This window comes from Carcharodon carcharias, chromosome 15, assembly GCF_017639515.1.
Source record: "Carcharodon carcharias isolate sCarCar2 chromosome 15, sCarCar2.pri, whole genome shotgun sequence".
NCBI classification, from domain to species: domain Eukaryota; kingdom Metazoa; phylum Chordata; class Chondrichthyes; order Lamniformes; family Lamnidae; genus Carcharodon; species Carcharodon carcharias.
In genome coordinates, this window is record NC_054481.1 from 90,120,212 (window position 1) to 90,145,840 (window position 25,629).

Genomic DNA, 25,629 nt, shown 5'->3' on the forward strand with positions numbered 1-25,629 from the left:
ATCACCAGAAATTGAGACAGGGAGGTCAAGGAAGGGAAGGGAAGTGTCAGTGATGGACCACGTGAAAATGATGGAGGGGTGAAAATTGGAAGCAAAATTAATAAAGTTTCCCAAATCCAGACGAAAGCATGAAGCGGTACCAAAGCAGTCATCGATGTACCAGAGAAAGAGTTGTGGGAGGGGGCCGGAGTAGGACTGGAACAAGGAATGTTCCACATACCCCAATAATTAAGCCCATATCTGGACTTAATATTGAGTTCAACAATTTCAGATCATGAGCTCTGTCCTCCATCCCCACCCCCTTTCTGATCCCCCTTTTTCCAATAATTTATAATTTAAAAAATTTTTTTTATTTTCCCACCTATTTTTAAATTTATTTTGATCTACTGTTTTATCTCCACCTTTTAGCCCATTTCAATCCCTTCCCCCCCCCACCCCACCCCATCCCCACTAGGGCCATCTGCCAGTAGCTTGTCCTACTTGCTATGCTTAATGTCCCCATTAGCACATTCCTTAGATAATATCACCACCGTCAACACCTCTTTGTCCTTCTGTCTATGACATCTTTGGCAATCTCTATTTTGCCTCTACCTATCACTGGCCACCTATCCAGCTCTACCTGTCCTACCCCCCTCTACCAGCTTATATTTAACCTCATTTCTCTATTTCCTTAGTTCTGATGAAGAGTCATACGGACTCGAAACGTCAACTGTATTCCTCTCCACAGATGCTGTCAGACCTGCTAAGTTTTTCCAGGTGGTTTTGTTTTTCAGATTTCCAGCATATGCAGTATTTTGCTTTTATCTTAAGGTAGTTCCAGGATTTTGACCCAGCAACAGTGAAGGAACGGTGATATATTTCCAAGCCAGGATGGTGCGTGGCTTGGAGGGAAACTTCCAGGTGATGGTGTTCCCATGCATCTGCTGCCCTTGTCCTTCTAGACGGTAGTAGTCGTGGGTGCTGTCTGTAAGGAGCCTTGGTGAATTCTTGTAGTGTATATTGTAGATGGTACACACTTGCTACTTGCATCGGTGATGGAGGGAGTGAATATTTGTGGATGTGGTGCCAATCAAGTGGGCTGCTTTGTCCTGAACGTTGTCAAGCTTCTTGAGTGTTTGGGAGCTCCACTCATCCAGGCAAGTGGGGAGTATTCTATTGCACTCCTGGCTTGTGCCTTGTAGATGGTGGATATGCTTTGGAGATTCAGGAGGTGAGTTATTTGTTGCAGGATTCCTAGCCTCTGATCTGCTCTTGTAGCCACAGTATTTATATGGGTAGTCCAGTTCAGCATCTGGTCAATGGTAACCCTAGGATGGGGGATTTTATGATGGTAATGCCATTGAATGCCAAGGGGTGATGGTTAGATTCTCTCTTGTTGGAGATGGTCATTGTCTGGCACTTGTGTGGCGTGAATGTTACTTGCCACATGTCAGCCCAAGCCTGGATATTGTCCAGGTCTTGTTGCATTTGGGCATGGTCTGCTTCAGCATATGAGTCGCCGCAAATGGCGCTGAACATTGTGCAATTATCAGCGAACATCCCCACTTCTGACCTTACAATGGAAGGAAGGTCAATGAGGAAGCAGCTGAAGATGGTTGGGCCAAGGACACTACCTGAGGAACTCCTGATGTGATGTCCTGGAGCTGACCTCCACCGACACAACCGTCTTCCTTTGAGCTAGGTATGACTCCCAACCAGTGGAGAGTTTCCCCCTGATTCACCTTGACTCCAGTTTTGCTAGGGCTTCTTGACACCACACTCAGTCAAATGCGGCCTTGATGTCAAGGGCAGTTACTCTCACCTCATCTCGGAAGCTTAGCTCTTTTGTCCATGTTTGAACCGAGGCTGTAATGAGGTCAGTAGCTGAGTGGCCCTGGCGGAACCCAAACTGGGCGTCAGTGAGCAGGTTACTGCTAAGCAAGTAGCATGGATTCAGAATTGGTTAGCCGACAGGAAACAGAGAGTAGGAATAAATGGGCTTTTTTTGGGGTGGCAGGTGTTGATGAGTGGGGTACCTCAGGGATCAGTGCTTGGGGTCCCAGTTATTCACAATATATATCAATGATTTGGATGAGGGAACCAAATATAATATCTCCAAGCTTGCTGGCAACATGAAACTGTGTGGGAACGTGAGCGATGCGGAGAGTGTTAAAAGCTTTCGAGGCAATTTAGACAGGCTGAGTGAGTGAGAAAATACATAGGAGATGCAGTATAATGTGGATAAGTGTGAAGTTATCCACTTTGATAGGAAAATGGCAGAGTATTATTTAAATGGTAGATTGGGAAATTTTGATGTAAAAAGGGACCTGGGTGTCCTTGTACACTAATTACTGAAAGCAAGCATGCAGGTGCAGTAAGCGGTTAAGAAGGGAAATGGTATGTTGGTCTTAATTGAGAGGGGACATGGGTACGGGGGCAAGGATGTCTTACTAGAGTTGTACAGGGCCTTGGTGAGACCACACCCGGAGTATTGTGTGTATTTGTGGTCGCCTTACCTAAGAAAGGATATACTTGCCATAGAGGGAGTGCAGTGAAGATTCATCGGACTGATTCCTGGGATGACAGGATTGTCATATGAAGAGAGATTAGGCCGCCTAGGCCTGTACTCACTGAAGTTTAGAAGAATGAGAGGGGATCTCATTGAAGCATATAACATTCTGACAGAAATGGACAGACTGGATACAGGGATGATGTTTTTTCTGGCTGGGGAGGTCTAGAACAAGGGGGTCACAGTCTCAGGATATGGGGTAGACCATTTAGGACTGAGATTAGGAGAAACGTCTTCACTCAGAGGATGGTGAACCTGTGGAATTCTGTACCACAAGGCTGTGGAGGCCAAGTCACTGAGTATATTTAGGAAGGAAATAGATTTCTGGACTCTAAAGGTGTCAAAGGGCATGGGGAGAGAGTGGGAGTATGGCATTGAGTTAGAGGATCAGCCATGATCATATTGAATGGTGAGCAGGTTCGAAGGGTTGAATGAACTACCCCTGCTCCTACTTTCTACATTTCTACTCTCGATTTAATAAAATTAACAAGAGTTACGGCTGTGATGAGAACACATTGATGGCCTAGTTCAATTATCTTGTTCAGTAATGACTCTTGCTGTAAAGTGTCCAAATGATACGAGGTGCAATGGCTTTTATTTTTGCACAACTACAGAATGGTTTCTGGTCATTGCTGCAGTCACATCAGTGCAGACCCCACTGCAATCTGTTCAGCTGATTTCTGCCGAGGCGTGAAATCGTACAACAACTCAATGTTGTCCAACTTTCTTGTTTTCTTGAGCATTTTTCAAAGCAAGGAGTCCACACAGATCAAATATTGGTTAGCAAATGGGACATTTTAGAAATGCTGGTGGATACATCAATTTGTATAGCAGTCACTATCATGTAGCTTATCAATGTGCTGCAAGACTGCCTTTTGATTGTAATTTGATGACATAATTTTCTCCAGTTTCTTGGCTCTCTGCTCTTTAAATGTTTTCCTTACTATTTCAGTGGCACCCGCCATTATCAATTCCAAGCAATTGATTTTTTTTGCTTCAGTAGTTTTCTGTGCCACTAAGTGGGATGAGATGCAAGCTTCTTTTATCAGCATCATTGTGCATTTCATTGCTGCTGTAGTACTGGCCAGTTCCTTAGCCTGTCGCTTAAAAAAAAGTATTACCAGCCCTTATGTATGTTTCATGCTTGGTAATTAAATGTCTCTTTAATTTGGGGAGTTGGTGGGTTCAAAGATTCATCGGACAGTATTTTCGCTTAAACTATACGCTAGGGTTTGAGCTATATTATCGTTTCCATTAGAAACTGAAATTTGAGAATGTGTCTTCATGTTTCCTTAATTTTGCAGGTTAATGGTGATTTTGTTTTGTTGCTAGCACCTCCACCTCTTGGTAAACTTCAGCTTTTATAGTTGAACTTGATGAAGAAAGTTCTGTATTATCATTTTGTGGGCTTTGTTGCTTTGGAACTGATGGTTGTATTAAAAGTTTATCCATACTTGGTATTTAATGAATGTGTTAACGATTTTTCCTGTTTTTTGTAAGTTATCTTGCTCTTGCTGGAATAGTTCCATAACATCTTGCATAAAGAATTAAGTCCTAAATTTACATTGTGTGGTCTGCTTCACTCTAACCACTTGCTTGCAGGCTTATTTCATGTACCTTGTGTTGGACTGGGATAAAACTCCAGGCTTGCGTCCTCCATTTCAGAAACAAAACTGCCCTCTTAGTTCAATATCAAATCTCAATGCAGCAGTGAAAGACAGTGACTTGAATTAGCGACACCAGTAATGCTGCCGGTGGCATGGTGGCACAAGAAAAAAATGGAGATATGAATGAGACCCTGAATGGCTTTACTCCTTCAACTTCATCGCCATAATCCTATTGTGGCAAAGGCTTCTTTCCTTCTTCCCTAACCCTGTCACAAATAGCCAGTGGTATCTCAAAAAATATGAGTGTCCAGACTATCCATCAGAGAAACACATTACTTTAATTATAATGCTCCAGGCCTTGAGGTATGCCAAAAGTCGTAACAATGCCATCAGCTATTTTAATAATTCAGATTGAAGACATTGAGATATATCTCGATCCCAATTATTATGGCTTGTTGTAGGCCCAAAGCCTGGAAGATCTCCCTATTTCCACCATTCTTTTGCTACTGCTCCAAAGCCAAAAGGCGTGCACAGTTTCCCTCCATTGGTAGCATCCCCTCTCCGCCTCAAACACCAGTTTAATCAGAGAAGAAAATAGCTTTTTTAAAAAATGCATGAGTGGCTTTTCACTGACACAGGGTAGCTCCCCACGAGGGGAAAGAAAAGGGTTAAAAAGAAAGCTCATGCTTTCTTGGGCCATGCAATGCCAAACTCAGAGTTCCCCACCCCCAATTTGGGTTCCAATCCCTCAGAAGAGAACCTATAATTCCAGCTAATTTGCTTACATAAATCATTCACCATTTTTAATTATGTGGAAGTGCATAGGGCTGTATTTTAAAAAAACTTAATGTAAGAATTGCTGTAAAGTCGATGATGTGCAAATGGATTGTGTAATGTACAAATGGTTTCCAGTAGTAAAAATCTGAATTGGTATGTGCATGTCATTGCATCGCTGAGACGGACTCTGCTCGTCTAAATAGATAGGAGAGGATACTGATGTTTATTGGACAAATCACCTGGTGTAGTCCCTGAAATCTTTTCATGGAGCATGTGAGGCTATGGACCCCTGATTGAGAACCACTTGGGTAGAGGTTGATGTTGCTATTGTTCTTCAGTGGCCTGCTTAGTCAGTGGCCTGCTTAGTCAGTGGCTTGGAATGGGGATGCTGTTTGAGTTGCAAAAGCAATCAGGTCTGGCCAAAAGGGCTGAGCTAATAAAACATTTGTGATAAAGGGCAAAAGGTAATTTGAAGATAGTTTGTGATCTGATTTTTTGGAACATTGGCATTGACAGTAGCTAACCAAAAATGTGTTTCCAATTCATGGGTTAGTTTGATTGAAGTAGCCTGTAGGTTCGATGAGGAGATCATAGATGTGGTTGAAGCAACAGTAATCCTTTAATCTTTGCCACCAGTGGGGAAAAACAGGTTTTAAACAATGAAGGAGTTCAGTTTATATTTTGATCCCTATACTTTTATTTTTTCACTGCTGAAAATTCCATTTTCATGATTGACATGAAGATGAAAGCAAAATACTGCGGATGCTGGAAATCTGAAATAAAAATAGAAAATGCTGGAAAAACTCAGCAGGTCTAGCAGCATCTGTGGAGACAGAAACAGAGTTAAAATTTAAAGTCCAAAAGACACTAAATTCTAAAGTCGATTTGGTAGTGGTTCTTTGTGCTTCTTTAGGGTGCTGAAGCTTGGACAATTTTGATGCCATAACAAGGGTGTAGAACAACAAAATAAATGCTGACTTAGCAGAATCTTGCAAATCACGTGGGAGGACAAAGAACGAAAATAAGCACACTTCAAGAGATAGATATGTCAAGTTGTTAGGATCGTGTAGAGACCATTAACTAAAAAAAATTAATTTCCCAGTGACTGATGGGAAGAATCACAGGACAAGATTTCATGTTTTAAGACTTTTAATGTAGCAAGCAAACTAAGATCTACATAGATCTTAACAGACAGCTAATACACCAACTTAAAGAAGATACTTGTACATTAACTAATTAGCTCAATTGAAGTACACCATATGATATATTTTTATTTTCTGCCACGCTTCTTGCCAATGAGTAGTAATACAAGGTTAGGCCATAAGGCATTCCCAGCTTCTTGCACGCTCACTTCTCACTGCTCCACCACCTGTGTCTTTTCTAAATTAGTCTGCTCAAATGGAGTAATCCAGAACAGACTTCCAACAGCAAGGCCCACCTTGAAAACTCTCTTTTTCCTAAGTTTCAATCCTGCTAGTCCTGTTCCTTTCCTTTCGAACAGAAAACCAACTTGTATAAGCATTCTGCTTCACTGTTAACAAAAAAGCATTTCACCCTGCTCATTGCAGCAGTAAACCCTTTTATGTGTCTGTGTCCATAAAAGAGCCACCCCTCTATTGTTTCAAGGTTTGAAAGTTGTCACTTGATTTTCGGTAGGTTTCAGTGAAAAAACGCATGGCCTGCCACTGGCAGAATTATGATCATCATCCCCCATTTCCAAGGCAAACTGGTTTACCTTAAATTAAAAGAGGTTAAAACATATAATGCCTCATACTTATAATGTCTCATATTTGTGATGAAGTAGGTTGCCATGATAATCTCTCAGCACCTGAGATGGATGGGACGTGTTGCCAGAATGTTCAACTCAAGACTGCCCAAACAGATTTTTTTATTCATTCATGTGTGTCGCTGGCTAGGCAAGCATTTATTCCCCATCTCGAGTTGCCCTTGTTCAGGGGCAGTTAAGAGTCAACCACATTGCTGTGGGTCTGGAGTCACATGTAAGCCAGACCAGGTAAGGACAGCAGGTTTCCTTCTCTAAAGAACATTAGTGAACCACATGGTTTCAAAGATTTCATCACCTGCTGTGGTGGGATTCGAACCTGGGTCCATTACCCTGGGTCTCTGGATTACTAGCCCAGCGACAATACCACTGTGCCATTGCCTCCCCCCATGGGCCAAAGGAAACATTTCAAAGACAATCTCAAAGTCTCCCTGAAGATCTGCTCTACTAACATCAATACACTGGAAGCAGATCCTCAATCATGACCAAAATGACGATGCACCTCAAAAATGTTGTCAAGAGCAGCCACTGAGGGAGGATGGCGAGACAGGTGGAAAGAGGGCAAAAAATCTGCCACCACTCTATGGGGTGACAACCGATTTCCTCACCGTGGGAGAGCCTATAAAGCTAAGATTTAGGGCTCATAAGCCATCTACGAAAACACAACCAGCACTGACATCTCACTTCCACCCAGCCTTCTGCAAGAAAGAATCATCCTCGAAATGAGGGATTGCTGATAGAGATCTTAACGAGAGATGGGATGCAGCAAAAGGAGTAGGAAAATTAAAAATCACAAAAAAAAGTTCAAATGTGACTTTGTAACCTGACCAGTAGAGAAATGCCTAAATGTATCTAGGTTTTTTCCAAATATCTAATTAAACAAGACACTTGTTTCCTTTAAATTGGGTTACAGATTTATAAAAGTAAACAAATTGTTCATAGAGTGCTAAGAAGAAATAGTGATGCCAATTAGCCTTTTCTTCCCTGTTGCGGATTTCCTTAACAGTGCATGTTGACAGCAGAGGTTACTTCCAAACCCCTTGAAACTGGCATATTTAAGTCACTGCTGCCCAATTTGCTTTTTGTATCATTTGGAGAATTCCTTCAGTTTTGGTTTCTGGGATGGTAGGGAGATATTCATTTGTTGAAGGTGATGTACGGGAGAGCCAATGGGACCTGATACTTAGTGTCACGGGTTTCACTTAATAAGGAAAGATTGGAGACATAGCCTCTGTTCAGGCTGAAACACGTGCCTGATAGATGATCTTAGAGTTATGCAAGATATTTTAAACTGTGGGAGGTTCTAACTAAAAATGATTATCTTTGGAAGTGCATCATGCAAATCATGATCAATGCTGGGAAAGGGCTGCCGAGTAGTGGAGGTGAAAACTCTCAAATAATTTAAGAACCACCTAGAAGCAGCAATGGGGAAGTGGTTTTGGGTCTGTATGGGCTAATGGTCTTCCTAATTTGCTAGTATCTTGGTTATGGTACAACTCATAATAGGAATCAATATATGTTAGGAACTAGAGAGAGTTTTAAATTATATGTGTATTTGTGTTTATTAGGAATAGGTTGTAGCTTTGGGTTTTTAAGTTTTTACTTGTCTGTTGAGAAAGTTGCATCTTGGGTTTTGTTTCATTTTGAGGTTCTTTGAATTGGAGCTGAGAAGTCTAAGTTATGTTTGTATACCTGCATTTTAATAAGATTTTACAACCCTTGAAGTGGTTTAGGGAAGTTAAAACAAAGTAGAGAAAACTGTGCTGTTGCCTAACAACAGGGGACCCACAGAGACAGAGAAACACAAAGCAGCAGTTTGAGTTCAGTTGGTGATTATGTTCTAAGGTGAATGGAGCAGTTTAAATCTCTCTCGCTGGACATACTGGCAGGTTGCTGAGGGAAATAAGTCTAAGAATCTTAGATAAGTTGCTTTAAAGTTAAAGTAACAGTGAATGTCGAGTGAGTTCTGGATCTCAAAGGATATACCAAGTTGTTAACTGGAAGAGTGAACTGCAGGGAGCAGGCCCTAAAGGAAACGGAGAAAGGTCCCAAGAAGACCTTTAAGTTAACTCAGAGGACAGGACAGGAATCTGGAACAAGATCCTGTTCAGTGAAATTAAAGTAAGGAGCAGAGGAAAATGCACTGAATGAGAGAGAAAGCTGCAGGCAGCAGAAGCAAGGTAAAATGGACTTGTGAGAAACCAGAAGATCCAAGGAGACAACCAAAGTTTGATGACTCCTTACTACAGGCCTGTGAAGCATTGTTGTTCTGTTGGCACGGCTGAGTATCTGAGTGTGTGTGCTTGGAAGGCAAAGCTTGAATGCGTATGGCGTTTCTGGGGAAAGGAACATCAGAAGGAGAGGTTGAAACCCTGGAGGTGGATCCTTGTGGAAGATGATTAAGTGAAAGCATTGTTTGGTAGAAGATTCCAAGGCGAGTACTTTGAGCGTTGAGATTGGAAACCCTTGGCAGAAAGATGGAGTTCAGTGAGATTGGTGTGACAAGTGTCTGAGGAGAGCTGATAAGTGATCATTAGTATCTGCTTTGGGTGGCATGTGTCTGACTGCAGGTCATCTATTGGTTTACATGAACTGTATAGTTTGAACGTTAGGGCATAAGATAGATTTTTTTGCAACTTGTGTTCTTACGTATCTGTGTATATCTGTAAAGATATGGCTGTGGGTGAAGGAGTAGTGTAATATTGTTAATCTTTTTCTTAATAAATCTTTTATTCATTTGTTAAAAGTACTTCAGTAGACTCTGACTCTGTTCAGTAGCTGCCCTCCACATTTATAAATAAAAAATAAAAGTTAGGATCTATCAAGCTGGGTACCACCCAGGGGATCTGACTTGTCCAGTAGTAACATCAGCTGAGATCATAACATATAACTGCACATCTTCTTCCTCGTAGAAACACAGAAGGAGGAGTAGGCCATTCGGCCCTTCGAGCCTGCTCCACCATTCAGTATGATCATGGCTGATCCTCTATCTCATCGCCATATTCCTGCTTTCACTCCATACCCCTTGATGCCCCTAATATCCAAAAAATTATCAATTTCTTTCTTGAATATACTCAGTGACCTGGCCTCCACAGCCTTCTGTGGTAGCAAATTCCACAGGTTGATCACCCTCGGAGTGAAGAAATTTTTCTTTATCACAGTTCTAAATGGTCTGCCTGTATCCTGAGACTGTGGCCCTTGGTTCTAGACTCCCCAACCAGGGGGAACATCCTCCTCGTATCCAGTCTGTCTAGCCCTGTTAGAATTTTATACGTTTCAATCAGATCCCCGCTCATTCTTCTAAACTCTAGTGAATACAGGCCCAGTCGAACCAATCTCTCTTCAAACGACAATCCTGCCACCCTGGTATCAGCCTAGTGAACCTTCACTGCACTCTCTCTATGGCAAGTATATCCTTTCTTAGGTAGGGAGACCAAAACTGCACGCAATACTCCGGGTGTGGTCTCACCAAGGCCCTGTATAACTGCAGTAAGACATCCTTACTCTGAACTCAAATCCTCTTGCAATGAAGGCCAACATACCATTTGCTTTCCTAATTGCTTGCTGCACCTGCCTATTTACTTCCATTGACAGGCGTACATCACCCAGATCCCTTTGAATATCCACATTTCCAAATATATCACCCTTTAAATAATACTCTGCCTTTCTGTTCTTCACACCAAAGCGTATAACTTCACATTTATCCATGTTATACTGCCTGCCATGTGATTGCCCACACACACAACTTGTCTAAATTGCCCAGAAACCTCCTTGCACCCCCCTTACAACTCACAACCCCACCCAGTTTTGTGTCGTCAGCAAACTTGGAAATATTGCATTTGATTCCCTCATCTAAATCATTTATATATAATGTGAATAGCTGGGGCCCAAGCACTGACCCCTGCAATATGCCACTAGTCACTGCCTGCCACCCGGAAAAAGACTCATTTATTCCCCCACTCTGTTTCCAGTCTGTCCACCAATTCTCAATCCATGCCAGTATATTACCCCCAATCCCATGTGCTTTAATTTTCTCCACTAGCCTCTTATGTGGTACCTTATGAAAAGCCTTCTTGAAATCCAAATACACTACACCCGCTGGTGTTCTCTTATTTATTCTACTAGTTACATCCTCACAAAACTCCAGTAGATTAGGTAAGCATGATTTCCCTTTCATAAACCCATGCTGACTTTGTCTAATCCTGTTAATGCTTTTCAAATGTTCTGTTACCACATCTTTTATAATAGACTGTAGCATTTTTCCCACTACTGATGTTAGGCTAACTGGTCTGTAATTGTCTGTTTTTTCTCTCCCTCCTTTTTTAAATAGTGGGGTTACATTTGCCACCCTCCAATCTGTAGGAATTGCCCGAGCGCCGATAGAATTTTGGAAGATGGCAACCAATGCATCCAATATTTCCAGGGCCACTCCCTTTAGTACTCTGGGATGTAGGTTATTAGACCTGGGACTTTTCAGCCTTTAACCCCGTTATTTTCTCTAGCACCATTTTTTTTTTGCCAATACTGATTTTCTTCAATTCCTCCCTCTCATGAGACCCTTGGTTCCCTAACATTTCTGAGAAACTATTTGTGTCCTCCTGTTTCTGACTGTTAGGGACCTACATTTATCTTTGTGAACCTTTTTCTCTTCTCATACTTATAGAAGCTTTTACAGTCAGTTTTTATGTTTCTTGCAAGTTTACTCTTATACTTCATTTTCCCCTTCTTGATCAATCTTTTTGTCCACTTTTGCTGAATTCTAAACTGCTCCCAATCCTCAGGATTGCTGCTTTTTCTGCCAATTTTATATGTCTCCTCTTTGGATCTAACAATGCTCCTCATATCTTTTATAATCCATGATTGAGCCACCATTCCTGTTTTATTTTTGAGCCAGATAGGAATGAATAATTGTTGTAATTCATGCATACATTCCTTAAATATTAGCCATTGCCTATCCACTGTCAACCCTTTTAGTAAGGTTCCCCAATCTATCATTGCCAACTCGCCCCCTCATACCCTTTATTTAGATTCAAGACCCTAGTTGCGGATTCAAGTTCTTCACTCCATCCTAATGAATAATTCTAATATTTTATGGTCGCTCTTCCCCAAGGGACCCCATACAACAAGATGGTTAGTTAATCCTTTCTCATTGCACAATACCCAGTGTAGAATAGCCTGCTTGGTTCCTCAACATATTGGTCTAAAAAACCATCATCACGTACACATTCTAGGAAATCTTCCTCCACAGTATTATTGCTAGTTTGGTTTGTCCAATCGATATGTGGATTAAAGTCACCCATGATTACAGTTGTACCCTTATTGCATGTGTCTCTAATTTCCTGCTTAATGCCTTCCCTTACATCTCCATTACCATTTGGGGGCCTACAGACAACTCCCACCAACGTTTTCTGCCCCTTGGTGTTTCTTATCTCCATCCAAATAGATTCTACGTCATGATTTTCCGAGCCAGTATCCTGCCTCACTATGCATTGATTTCCTCCTTTACTAACCATGCTATCCCACCTCCTTTCCCTGTTTGTCTGCCCTTCCTAATTATTATATCATTATCCTGATCAAAATACCAAAAAATTTATGTTCTGTTCTACTTGTCAGATAGGTTACCATTGAATGTGTTGACCAATGTTAGAAGATGCGGCTCAAAATTACCATGACTGAATAACAGTTGTCTGTGCAAGATAAAAATTTCAGTTTTCATTCCTAGCTGAAATTCATTTTGATGGACAGCCAAGTAAGGTGTAGTTTTAAATAAGTACAGCTAATAAATCTGCAGTAACTTGTACCAAAATAGTGACTAACGTCTGTTGAATTTGTCATCAAGAGTTTGTCATCAGCATTTTGACTACATTGTATTAAAGATGATAGGTTTACTTCTGCATTACCAGCGTATACTGTACAAACGTGTTACAGTTGGCCTCTTAAAATGGAATATAAGGTGCTTTTTATGTGTACCAGGCAGTTTGAAAATTCAGTTCTCTTGAGCAATATTCTTAATGCTGCCACTGAGGCTCTACCACGCATGTGCATAACTTTAGTTTTCAAAAAAAATACTCCTATCCAGTTTCTATTTTGCTGAACCATTATTAAAGACAGAAGAAGCTGTTAGGAATGTTGCTTGCATAATACTTCCTCCTTCTGTGGCTTGTGTTGGGCTGAGCTTGTATGCTCCTGAGTTGCTGCCTGCTTCATTTGGAGCAGAGTATATGTTATAGGTGAAACTAAATGGGGTGCCGAGAACAGCGAGGGAAGAAGAGATTTTCAAAAGTGAGTTTAAAAAGCAAATAAGTTTTTACTAGGAAAATACCAGTTTTAACATGCACAGATTGGAAAGTTATGAATAATCCTTGTTCTTGCAGCTATGATGAAATCAGTAATGAAATTCAATTTAGGAACTGACAAGCACTCATATCTGGCTGGTTATCGAGCTTTAATGAAAAACCTGTATTATATACACTGAACCCTGGAATATTTGAGAAGAGATTTCAAACAATTATCTTTTTTACTGTGCTTGGTTTGAAGCTTATCTATTTGACTCTCCCCCGTTTTTTCCTTTACCGTATCCTGGTTGAAACACAGTTTGTACAGTCTTTACTTAGCTTGCTGGTTAGCTCTTTAAACACAAGTGATGTTTTTATGCATGGGGTTGTCAATTTTCCTCTTTACTAATCTGGAAATTGTTCCCAAGGGAATTAAAATAAAGTGAACAAAAAACAAATCCCATATCACTGCAGTTTTGTTTGCTTAATATGCATATTTATTAACTGTTTTATTTCAATTTCTTCACAACTAGCTCATGGTTTTCTTTTACTAGGGTTATGACCATCCATTCAGCTACCTCTGCTGCTTCCCCACTAAACCAAACCTCCTCATTCACTGCTCATGCCCACATCTTTACGTTATTTGTTTCATATTAATCGTCATGTCCGTGAGACTCACTGCCCACTCCATTGATCCTACTCCCGCTATAATGCTGGGTACTTAACTTTCCTTTGTGTCCAGTTTGCTAGCTGGTATTGTAACTTGTTCCCTGTCCTCATATGGTCTATCCCATTTAAACCTACTGTTCATCAACCTTTTTCACCAAGCAACGTCCCACGCCCCAACACCTCAAAAAGAAAAAAATCTGTGATCGTAGGTTGATGTTTCTCTGCCTACAAGGAATGTAAGAAAATTGCATTCATTTGCTGAAAGCCTAGAGACAACACTGCTGAATGTTTGGGAGCTGGCGTGTGATGGCCACAAGGGTAGATTAGGAATCCGTTTGTGATTTGGTCACATGGAGAGTTCCTTGCCTTTGCCACTGTTATGAAGCTGCCACAGAGAGTTGGGAGTTTGGGGTTATCCAGGAGTAGAGGATCCATGGGTGAATGAAGTCTGCTTATATTTTTACTACTCATTAACAGAGGTTACAGAGTCATATTGGCAGAGACCAGGGAGTAAATCACCTATATCCCCCCCATAGCAGGGTATTAATGGCATGAAGACCAAAGGAAGAAAATATTTAAAAACAAAATAATCATGACGTTAGGTGGAGCCAAAAAAGTGTAATTTTGAAATGCATTTTTATCTCGCACTGTTCTATATTACTCTGGTTTGTGTCTTACCTCACTCTCTTATTCATCACAGACCTGTTGTTACCTTAATAGTTTTTCAACAGCATTTTTCTCTTATTTCCCTTGTGCAAGTCTCTCTTTCACACACACACATAAAGATATCCTACTCTCTCCAAATTTTGTGTACTTTGTCATTCACTCTTCACCTATATGCCAGTCTATACAATCTATATCTGCTTTTCCTCACTGTATATCTTAGCAATTTCGTTTCCTTGGGTCTTAGGCAGATCAAGGATTGCAAATGTTGGATGGTAGTAGAAATTGTTTGTGAATGGGGAAGCTGGGACATGTCACCATTTTTAGTTAGTGCCAGGTGGTTTCAGGGCTTCAAACCTTAGAGAGGCAGCTAGGTTGGTAGAGAACGGTGTGGTCAGTGCTCGGATGCACCATGATAGTTGGGCTAGAAGCATAGAAATTAGTCACTTGACTATTATCAGCTATTAATGGTCACTTGGTGTAAGCCATTCCGACCTGAGAAATTACATATAGACTAAATATTGTAATAGATATTACAAAATAGGCAATAGATCAGTATTATAAAATTATAAATACATAAATTGTGATTCTAACAAATTCCATACTGAAAACATACATTAACATTATTATCCAGTTCAGACCAAATCACCTTGTAATACAGTGACTGCTATGTAGTTATGTCAGAAAATTGATGGCCATTTAGATTCTTTCAGTTCTTTGCATACAGTGCAGCCATTAAAATAACTAGAATGCTTTCTGATTTGAGATGCAACAAGTTAAGAACTGGGGTGGAGAAGAAACATCGTTTTGCTGTGTTTATACCTCCCACAAATGAATGTGTTTTCTTGTTATGTTTTGAAGTTCCTTTTTGATCTCAGCAATTGGAACCTCTGGGGAGGGTGAGGCATTTTAAGATAACGGAGAAGCTCCAGTCTTCCTGGTTGTGCTGAGATCTTGTTTACAATGGAACAGGGAGACCTTGGCTCAATGAGCCAGAAGTACAGACAGGAAGGCTGACAAGCATTGGATTAAGGATCAGATTTTTATGTGACGTTGACCATGAGATGACTCTATATACACTTCTTAGAGAGTGCCACTTCTTTCTCAAGGGGGTTGAGGGAGAGGTGTCCCAATATTAAAGCCCTATCCCAAGGCAAGGCTCTGCCATAGATGGCGGCCGAGAAGCCGACCCCATTTTTTAAGCACGAGAGATCATGCATTTGCATATAATCAACGTATAAGTGGACGTCCCTTTTCAGCTACGAAATTCAATACTCGCATTAGTAGTTGGCCTCAACCTTTCACTCCAGAAATGCATGTTTTACTTAGCCTCTATGTTGTGACGAGAATGCGTGGGAGTTTAAGTCACATCCACACATAGCTGACCATGTTTGACATGGTAAGTGACGAACAGAAATGGGTCCTCCAGCAAAACGAATGAAGCTGCTTTGAAGCTAAAAGTTGTAACATTTGCTAACTTGTCAAATAACTGTGCAGCGAGGGAATTGGGTGCTAGTGAAAAACTGGAGTGAGAATAGAAGGTGGAATCTCACCTAAAGATGATGTCCAAGACCAACTGCACCATCAGAAACAGGAACCAGCCACTGGCCTGATCTTGAGAAGCATGTAATGGAATGGCCCCTCAAATCGTCAGAATGGTTACATCGTCATCAGAGATGCAATGCAAATATACGCACTTGTGGGCCAAATCAAACCCAAGTCCAGTAAAGATTTCAGACTGACAGCTAGTTGGTCTAGTCGCTTTGTAGAACTAAACAGTCTACTGTTGCAGCAGAAGACCAAGATCAGAGACTACCAAGAGACCTTGCTGCCAAAATCATCAGTTTCCAGTGATTTATCATCAGACAGCAGCAAAAACATGAGTAAAAATTCAAGTCACATCAGCCACATGGATAAATTTCGATACGACCAGCAGCCAAACTACAGAGTGGGTGCTATTAGTGCACCAAATGTCATTGGATTGTTCAAATACCCAGTTCAGTGGATGAAGAGGAAAATGATTTGTTGTGGGGTGGGGTGATTCTCAAAGCGAAAGCACCACATCTGATCCAGAGTGGATTCTTGCAATGATGCCATAGCCAAAGTGACTCACTGAATTCAATGAACTCTTTGTGTTGGATGCCGAAGACAGCGAATTTGACGTTTTAAAAAACACTTTGAGCATGGTTAAAGGCATCTTTGTATTAATTTATTCAATAAACTGTTATTTAATTTAATATGAATTAACGGTGTTTTTCTTTTCCACATTTCAAAATTACCATCCACACAGGCAAATCGCATTTTATACTCGGCATGTAAAATGATCCCCAGTTTTGAAGGATTTTTGGATGTTTCAAAGGTCGACTAATACAACACAATCTATGGTACGCAAGATTGCTGACGACTCTGCTAAGTACTGTTGATTAAATTTAAAATCAGAGTTGATTTGAATCCTAGAAATTTACTGCACAAAGGGGCATTGTGGTTGTGCTTGCTGAAAAATAGCTGTCCAGCCTATCCCACTTTCCAGCTCTTGGTTGGTAGTCTTATAGGTTACAGCACTTCAAATGCATATCCAAGTACTTCTTAAATTCAATGAGGATTTCTGTCTTTATCACCCTTTTAGCCAGTGAGTTCCAGACTACCACCACCCTCTATGGAAAGTATTGGTCCCCAGCTCATCCCTAATCCTTCCAGCAGTTACTTTAAATCTTTTCCTCCAACTTGTTTGCACAGGAAAATAGGCCCTTCCAATCACTCTGTTTAGAACTCTTATTTTTATACATCTCTGTTAAATCTCCAATCAGCCTCATCTGTCCCAAAGTAATCAAGCTCAGCCTATCCAATCTTCCCTCATAGTTAAAATTTTCATTCCTGGAAAAATCTTCGTAAAACTCCTCTGTATCCTTTATGGTATGAACACATCCTTCCTGTAATATGGTGACCAGAACTGTATGCAGTATTCTAGCTGCAACCTAATTAGTGTTTTATGCAGTTCTTTCATATCCCTTCCGCTCTTATATTCTTTGCCTCGGCGAATAAAGAAAAGTGTCCTGTATGTCTCCTTTAACCACTTTATCTTCAAGAACCTGTGGACATGGATACCAAGATCCATCTGTTCCTCTGTGCATCACCAATAGTCTAGTATTTATTGTGTATTCTCTTACCTTGATTACCCTCTCCAAATGTTTACCCTTGCCATACACTTCAGACTGAATTCTTACGGTGACATTTTTGTCCACCAGACCAACACACTGATATATGCTGCAGTGTACAGCTTTCTACCCCACTCTCACCCTTTGGCCAATTTTTATATATCCTGCAAACTTCTTAATCATACCCCTACATTTGAGTCTAAATCATGGATCTGTACTCTGAATCGCAAGGAATCTAATAACTGAACCCTGCAGAACCCCATTATAAACAGTCATTCAATCACAAAAACACCTGTCACCCATTAGGCTTTGCTTTCAGCCACTCAGCCAAGTTTGGATACAATTTCTACTTTCTGTTTGATCCCATGGGCTTTTTCTGACCAGTGTGTCATGTGGACCTTGTCAAAAGCCTTTCTAAATATTTACTGCATCAAATGTGCTATTCTCATCCACTCTCCTTACCTCATCTAAAAAAATTCAATTAAGTTAGTCAGACTTAACCTTCATTTAATAAATCCATACTGACTGCTCTTGATTAACCCATGCCTTTTTAAATGAAGATTTGTGTCCCTCAATTTTTGCAACAATTTGCCCATCTTTGAGGTAAGGCTGACTGGCCAGTAGTTACTTAGTTTATCATTTCCTCCCTTTTTAAATGACTACAATGTTGGCAGTACTCTGGAACCACATCTGTAACTACAGGAAATTGGAAAATGATTGTCAGAGCCTCTGCTATTTCCCCTCTCACTCAGTTTAATACCTCTGGATACATTTCATCTGGGCTTGGTGGTTTATCTACTTTCAAATCTCTCCTCGTGCCATGTTTATCTCATTCAGTATTTCACACTTGTCCTCCCTAACTGCAAAGTCTGCATCGTCACTGTTTTGTGAAGACAGACGCAAAGTACTCATTAAGAATTGTTCCCACGTTTCTACCCCCACAAGTTACTTTTTTGGTCTCTAATAGGCCATATTCTTTCCTCTGCTCTTTTCATGCATTTATGAAACATCTTTGGGTTACCCTTGGTTTTACTTTCCAATATATTTTCATGCCCTCTTTGTTTCCCTAATACCCTTTTTAATTTCACCTCTACACTCTCCATCATCCAGGCTTTTTGCAGTATTTATCCCACAGTAACATAAGCTTTTCTTTTTTGCCTTAATGTTCACCCCATGCTCCCTGATATCCTGGGGCTGTATATTTGGGGGCCCCACCTTTTTCTTTTTGGGAACATATTTTTGCTGAAACCTCTGTCTTCCTTGAATGCCTCCCACTGCTCTAACACTTCAACCTTCAAGGAGCTGTTTCTGCCCATTTGTGCTAACTTTCAGGTTGGCTTGGTAAAATTGGCCTTTCCTCAGCTGAGACCTTTTCCTCCTGGTCCATCTCTTTTCCATAGCTGTGCTGTATGTCACAAAATTATGATCACTACCACTAAAATGCTGCCTCACTGATACCCCCTTTACCTGCCCAGCCACATTTTCTAGGACAAAGAATTGCCCTTCCTTTTGTTCGGTTTACTACACTCTGGATAAAAAAAGTTCCCCTGAATGCATTTTAAGAATTCTGTGCCCTGCAGAGTAAAGGGTTAATATCAGAAACATATATGATGCAGATGTAATAATGATATTAGATCACATGGCTGAGAAGGAAGAGATATCTGGAAGAGAATTTCTAACCTCATGTGGGGGTCCAAAAGTGTAAATACTTGCTTTAAATAAACATTTATGGTTAAAGCGACTACAGACTTGACGAGCATACTTTTGGGAGACTAGACAATCCTCAAAACCCCATCTAAGCCCCTACCACACAACAAAACATGGTGCCAGCAAGTAAAAAAAAAACAGCAAAGATTGAAGGAAGCTACAGGGCTGGCAACAGAAGGGATCCTTGAAGGAAGGACAAAAGAGAAAAGATTCCAAGACTCACCAAGACGTTGGAATATTGTGGGAGCAGCAAATGCAAACCATAACACAGACCTGGAGACTAGAGAGCAGCAAGCTCAAGCCCAAAGCAGCATTGGAGAAGCAGGAACAATTCCAGGATTCAGAAGCATGAAATCCATCCTATCACTTCCAGAACCATTTGAGTGCAGAACACCCAGATCTGGGGCAACTGGAGAAAAAGGTTCACAAGCTACCAAACTGCTTCAGGATTAGATAAGAGACCAGAAAGATCAGGTCAGTACCCTACTTTATGCTGTAGGATCTAGCACTGTTGAGGTGGTAGCAAGGCATGGGCTTGATGAGACTTCAGCTTATGAAGAAGCCCTGAAAGCTTCCAACTCTTATTTCCATGTCTGTTGGAACTTGATAATCGAGAGGACTAAAAGGAAACTAAGGCCATGCACAAGCATGAATTTGTTCATCTGGAAGAGAATTTCTAACCTCATGTTAGAAATCTCTATAGGCTGATTGGGAACTGTGTTTATGGAATTTTAAAAGAAGAGCAGTTTCATGACAAAATCATGGTATGAGTCCTAGATGAAGCATTATCAGATCAAGAAAGGATTTAGCACTGGTAAAAGCAGTGCAAATTGCAAGGCAAACAGAACTTAGGAAACAATCAGGTGATTGTGAGGGGAAGCAGAGAAACAGATGTTCATTTGGGGGAAGCAAAGGACCCGTTGCAAAGAAAGTGAGACCATTCAGTTTGTAGGCCATAAAAGTGGGTCAAAGACTAAGATCACCAAAATGGGGAAAAGCATACCAACCACCATTTTGAAATGCTTCAGGTGTGGAGGGAGCAATTAAGAAGAATGTCCTCCCTGCTGGACAGAGTGTCACAACTGTGGAAAAATAGGCCACTTCAAAATCGTTTACTGCTCAAAAACGCTGACCACCTTTAAAATGAGGGAAAAATTTTTGAAGCAGAATCTTGTGCAAGAAGTAGAAAAACCACAAGAACGGAAATTAACCTCCTTAGGGGTGATAAGAGACAAATGAGTATATTGGCGTGTTAAACTCTGGATGGACACCCCACGGAGTTTAAATTAGACACAGATGAAGCCAAATGGCTCAAACAGACTACATTTCAACCCTCATCTATCAAATTACGAGATCCTGAAGGGACTACATTAAATGTGAAAGGCCAACTCATGGTGAAGCTGAAATATAAAGATTGAGAAATCCTCGAACCTCTGTCATTTAAAATCAAGAATGCTCTCGACTAGCGTATGCCCAAAACTTAAAATTGTAAGGTCAATGAAGTTGCTGGTGAGAATTACAGCACTACTTCTGAAATTAATTCCCAAAACTGTTTTCAGGGCTAGGGAAATTATTGAGTGAGTATCATATCATCCTACAAGCTGACGCCAAACCAATTTGCCTCTTTACACAAGGAAAGTCCATCACCCACTCCTGAACAAAGTCTAGGTTGAAATAGAAAAGATGCAGCAGCAAGGGGTTATCTCAGTGGTCACCACGCCAACAAAATGGTGTTCATGCATGTTTACGGAACTAAAACCACACAGCAATATGAGAATCTGCTTGGATTTAATTCAACCAAATAAATCAGTGGAACATGAGATCTACCTGATGGCCTCAGTGGATGAGCGCCTCGGCAAACTAGCCAAGTGCACTTTATTTACTAAATTGGATTTTTGCAGTTGCCTCTTGACCAAGAATCCAGATTACTAACCACATTCGTAATGCCACCCGGCTGTTGTTTCAGTGGATTGCCATTTGGAATTGCCTCTGCTCCTGAAATTTTCCATTGAATAATGTCTTAACACTTTAGAAGGCATGGGAGGAGTAATATGCATAGGGGCAACATACTTATGCATGGATCCATGAGAGAAGAGCATGATCGCAAAGTCAGAGCAGTCCTGGGAGTCTTATAAGATACAGGCCTAACACTGAAGGAAAAATGTGAGTTCACCAAAATCATGATCAAATTTCTTGGATTCACAGATACCATCAGAAGGAGCCAGACAAGAGGATTTATACTTACTGAAGAGGTTGAAGCATTTGTGTTCTTAATAATTTGCAAATGAGTTCCAAAATTTTGCAAATGAGTATGCCTTTGTTCATATGACCAGTTCTCATCCCCCCCCCCCCCCCCCCCCCCCCCCCCCCCCCCCCCACCCTATCCTGAAGCAAATGGAGTGTCTAAGAGAGGGGTATGAACCATTCAGGATTTATTGAAGAAAAATGAAGACCTTAAACCAGCTCTTCTGAGATATGGATCCTCACCACTACAAAATGGTTTCTCACCATCAGAGTTACTAATGGGTAGGAGGTTGAGAACATGGCTTACATCTGACAAAAACTCAAACCCAACGTCACCATGAACGACCACAAGAGGGTAAAACAGCAGAAGGAAGAACAGAGAAACAACCAAGCCAGAACTTTAATCATAGGCATAGAGTACGTGCGTTACCAGTGCTGAAGCCCAGGGAGAGAGTATGGGTCCGAGACCGACCAAGGAAAAGTACAATTATTGAAAGAACTCCCCATAGCCAAGATCATATAGGCCAGGGTTGAGACAGGCCAGGATATCATAATGGAGAAATGCTTTAATATCTTCGGAAAGAAGGCCAATAGAAACTTGGACTTAATATTCAGATACTGAAGAAACAGACTTATTACAAGCTCTACAGCCACCCAGGAGAAGATCACTCACACCAACAGAAGGGAGATTACGGAATTTCCTTGACTTCAAAAGGAGATCAGGGAGATTGGTCAAGGCACCTTGGAGACTAACCCTATGTTGGCAAAAGAGTTATGTAGAGTAAAGGGTTAAAATCAGAAGCATATATGATGATGGTGTAATAATGGTCAGATCATATGATTGAGAAGTAAGAAATATCTGGAAGAGAAGCTCTAACCTCGTGGAGGACCATAAGTGTAAATACTTGCTGTAAATAAACAGTTATGGTTAAAGGGACTACGGACTCGAGCAGCACACTTTTGGGAGACTAAACAATCCCCAAAAACCCACCGAAACCCCTAGCATGCAATAAAACCACTAAAATGCTGTCTCACTGATGTCCCTACTACATGTTCATCATCATTCCCTAGGATGAAGAATTTCCCTTTCTCTTGTTGGGTTTACTACATTGTTACAGTCCAGAGGGGGATTAATTTAAATATTTCTCCTCTCACTACCCGTCCGTAAACAGAAAGGGGTTCTTGTTGGTTTCCCCCTTGGTAAGTGGTGGCATATTTTCCCCAATCTTTCAGCATTGGAGTTATCCAATCCTCAATTAATAACCCCACAGCAAACTTGAGATAAGGTAAAATAAGAGGGTTGGTTTATTCTACACACAAATACAGGAAAGGAGTTTCACAATGTCTGCCCCTTTTTGCACTCATAGATTAAAAGAGGGATAAGGGAAAGGGGTATTGGGCAAGACCATGATAAAAATAAGAGTTATGGTTTCACATGAGTTCACAGTCCAGAATCAAAAACCCAGTGGTGTATTGCTTCAGAGGTTAGACTGAACTGTCGCAGTGTGATCTGACTTTCCAGAAATGAGGGCTTCCACGATGGGAGAAGGCACGTAGACATAAATTAGACTTGAAGGCACAGATACAGATGTTCCAAGGTTCCAGTAGTTCATGGTGTAGATGAGGGCCAGGCCATTGACCTGTACAGAGCTTTCTGCTGCTACCTGTTGGATGGTCAAAGCTTACCTGGAGTCTTGCTCTTCAGAGGCCAAACAGGGACTGAAGATAAAATTTAACAGCTGTATAATTAAAGGAATTCAACCAGCTCAAGCCTGTTATGTGAGAGGGTAGTTTCAGGTCAAGCTATTCAGCTAACGTTTTGTCGAAGGGTCATGAGGACTCGAAACGTCAACTCTTTTCTTCTCCGCCGATGCTGCTAGACCTGCTGAGTTTTTCCAGGTAATTCTGTTTTTGTTTTGGATTTCCAGCATCCGCAGTTTTTTTGTTCTTATCAGCTAACGAGGTGCCTGGTTAAAACCCATTGTGTTTTGGAGCAGGTAATGGTGGGGCTATTAGCACAGCATTGGAGATCAGGAGTCACAAATAGGTCTACTTTTGTCCATAGCTGGCTGATGCAGAATTCTCCTCTACGAATCCTTTGTGTTGGCTTGGCTGGAATGTTTATACCATACAATAATATATATACTCCTGCCTGTCTTCTGGCTGGGACAACATACCAGCTTAAAAAAAAGCTCTCCTGAATGCATTTAAAAATTATCTGCCTGCTATAACTTTTCAACTGATTTTTATCCCAGTTAATATTAGGGTAATTTAAATCCTCTATCCTGATTGTCCTTTTTTTGCATTTCTCAGCATTTTGCCAATTTATTTGCTCTCCTATCTCCATCTAATTGTTCAAGGTTCTATGGTATACTCCCAGCAGTTTGATTACTCATTTTTTTTGTTTTTCAATTCAATGTATATGGCCTCATTTGACAATTGTTTCAACAAATCTTCCCTCCTTAGAGCTGTAATTATTTCTTAAAACAACATTACAACCTCCACAACAAAAACAAAAATACCTGGAAAAACTCAGCAGGTCTGCAACCTCCACCCCCTTTTATCCCCTTTCTATCTTATCTGAAAGTTTGTAACCAAGAATGTTGAGCTGCCACCCTTTCCCTTCTTTGAGCCATGTTTAATTCATATTTCCAAGGCCAGGATATTTCATTCGTTCGGCGGGAGCTGGTGGGGAAGGTCGTGGAGCTGACCACCATCCACAATCGGTTCCACACCACACCGGTGCCGCTCGTGTTCCACGCAGGGCGGGCCAATTAAGGCCCGCCATGCGTGGGTCACAAGCGGTACCTGTGTGGGTGGGGGGAGGAGGGAGAGCTGGGCCTAGCACGCAGTTTGCACATGCGTGCGAAAGAGCGCTTCAATCTCCCTGAGGCACGGAGCTGCCTTGGGCAGATTGAAGCGCTTTTTGAAAAATTATTAAATACAATAAAAATTCAATGGAACATACTCCCTCATGTGACTGTGTCACATGAGATGGGACATGTTTTTAATTTCCAAGAAAAATTTTTATTTAATTCGTGGATGAGATTTCCTAAAAAACATAAAGGCCGCTTGGCCTTTTCACTTGCCCACCAACTGTAAGGTTGGACGGGCAGAGTAAAATAAAGGTTAATTACCTAGTTAGGCCTTTTAATTATTGGTGGGCATGTAGCTGATTCCGTCACGCGCCTGCCGAAAGAAATATTGTGCGATTCCGTGGTGACGTCAGGACGCACACCCGATGTCATCGCGCATCATTTTACGTTCCAGCATGTTGCACGTGTGCCCACACGCTGAATGTAAAATTCTGCCCCAGGCGTCTGATTCAGTTCATCTGTGATATTTATGAGACTTCTTGTATTGAAGCATATGTTATTAAGCTCTGTCCAACACTTTAGTTTATTTTCAAGCATTTGCTTTATATGCTTTGCACATTTGTTTTACTAAATTTCTGCCTTCCATTTCCAGCTTTGCTTTCCCCCCTCTAAAACTGTGCTCAGGTTCTCATTCTCCTGCCAGGCTGGTTTAAGCCTTCCCCAGCAGGCTCAATTTGGCCAGTTTTATCCTGTTCTTCAAATTCAGTATTAAAAATAATCATTGTCATATTTCAATAGCTGTTCAGACCTGTCTATTAATTTTAATAGCTTATGTCTCATTTTTCTATTATATAATGAAAAATTTCAGCACAGTCTACTGTCATATATAAAGTTCTGCTAGCCTAACTCTTTAATTCATTGTTTTCAAGATGATGGACAGCTGCTGTTGCCGTCTTTTTTAAAACACCAGATTCCCGCTATTGCTAAATTGTGTAGATTAGAAAGCTTGCTATCTAGGTAGGCATTGATCCTCATGACTGAATTTCTGGTGATGTTTAGGATTTGCATTGTCCCAATTGTGGGGCACCTTTTCGATCATTAAAATTGCATTAAGTTGCTTCTGTGAACTAGATCAGCACCAACCTGGGCTGCTGCTGAAATCTTTAAGCTTTTTACTGCTTCCTGCAATAGCTAATGGATTTTGAAGAAGTTCCGGTCAGTTTCAGAATTTGCAAGTGCAAGGATGTTTGATGTTAATCATCAACTATTGTAATTTATTTGCCTGGTCACATACAGGGAATCATCCGAGCATTTACCACTGAGGAAAGAGTGCCTGCTGAACATGGGGGAGAAAGGAAAGGGAATTTGAAGTCGTTTAGGAAAGC

General features: G+C 41.0%; 1 protein-coding gene across 10 annotated transcripts in view; it reads left to right on the forward strand.

The window, feature by feature from the left end:
• LOC121288721 (eukaryotic translation initiation factor 4 gamma 3-like) overlaps window positions 1–25,629 on the forward strand; it is a 331,740-nt gene that overhangs the window by 97,556 nt on the left and 208,555 nt on the right. The window contains exon 1 of one of the 10 annotated variants that reach the window (XM_041207484.1): window positions 12,941–12,997. The exons of 8 other annotated variants lie outside the window; for them this stretch is intronic. In XM_041207484.1, the coding sequence (XP_041063418.1) occupies window positions 12,956–12,997 (42 nt within the window). In that variant the 5' untranslated portion in view covers window positions 12,941–12,955. Of the gene's footprint in view, window positions 1–12,940; window positions 12,998–16,655; window positions 16,707–25,629 lie in introns of those variants that run through there. One more of the 10 variants, XM_041207485.1, reaches the window with a different exon arrangement.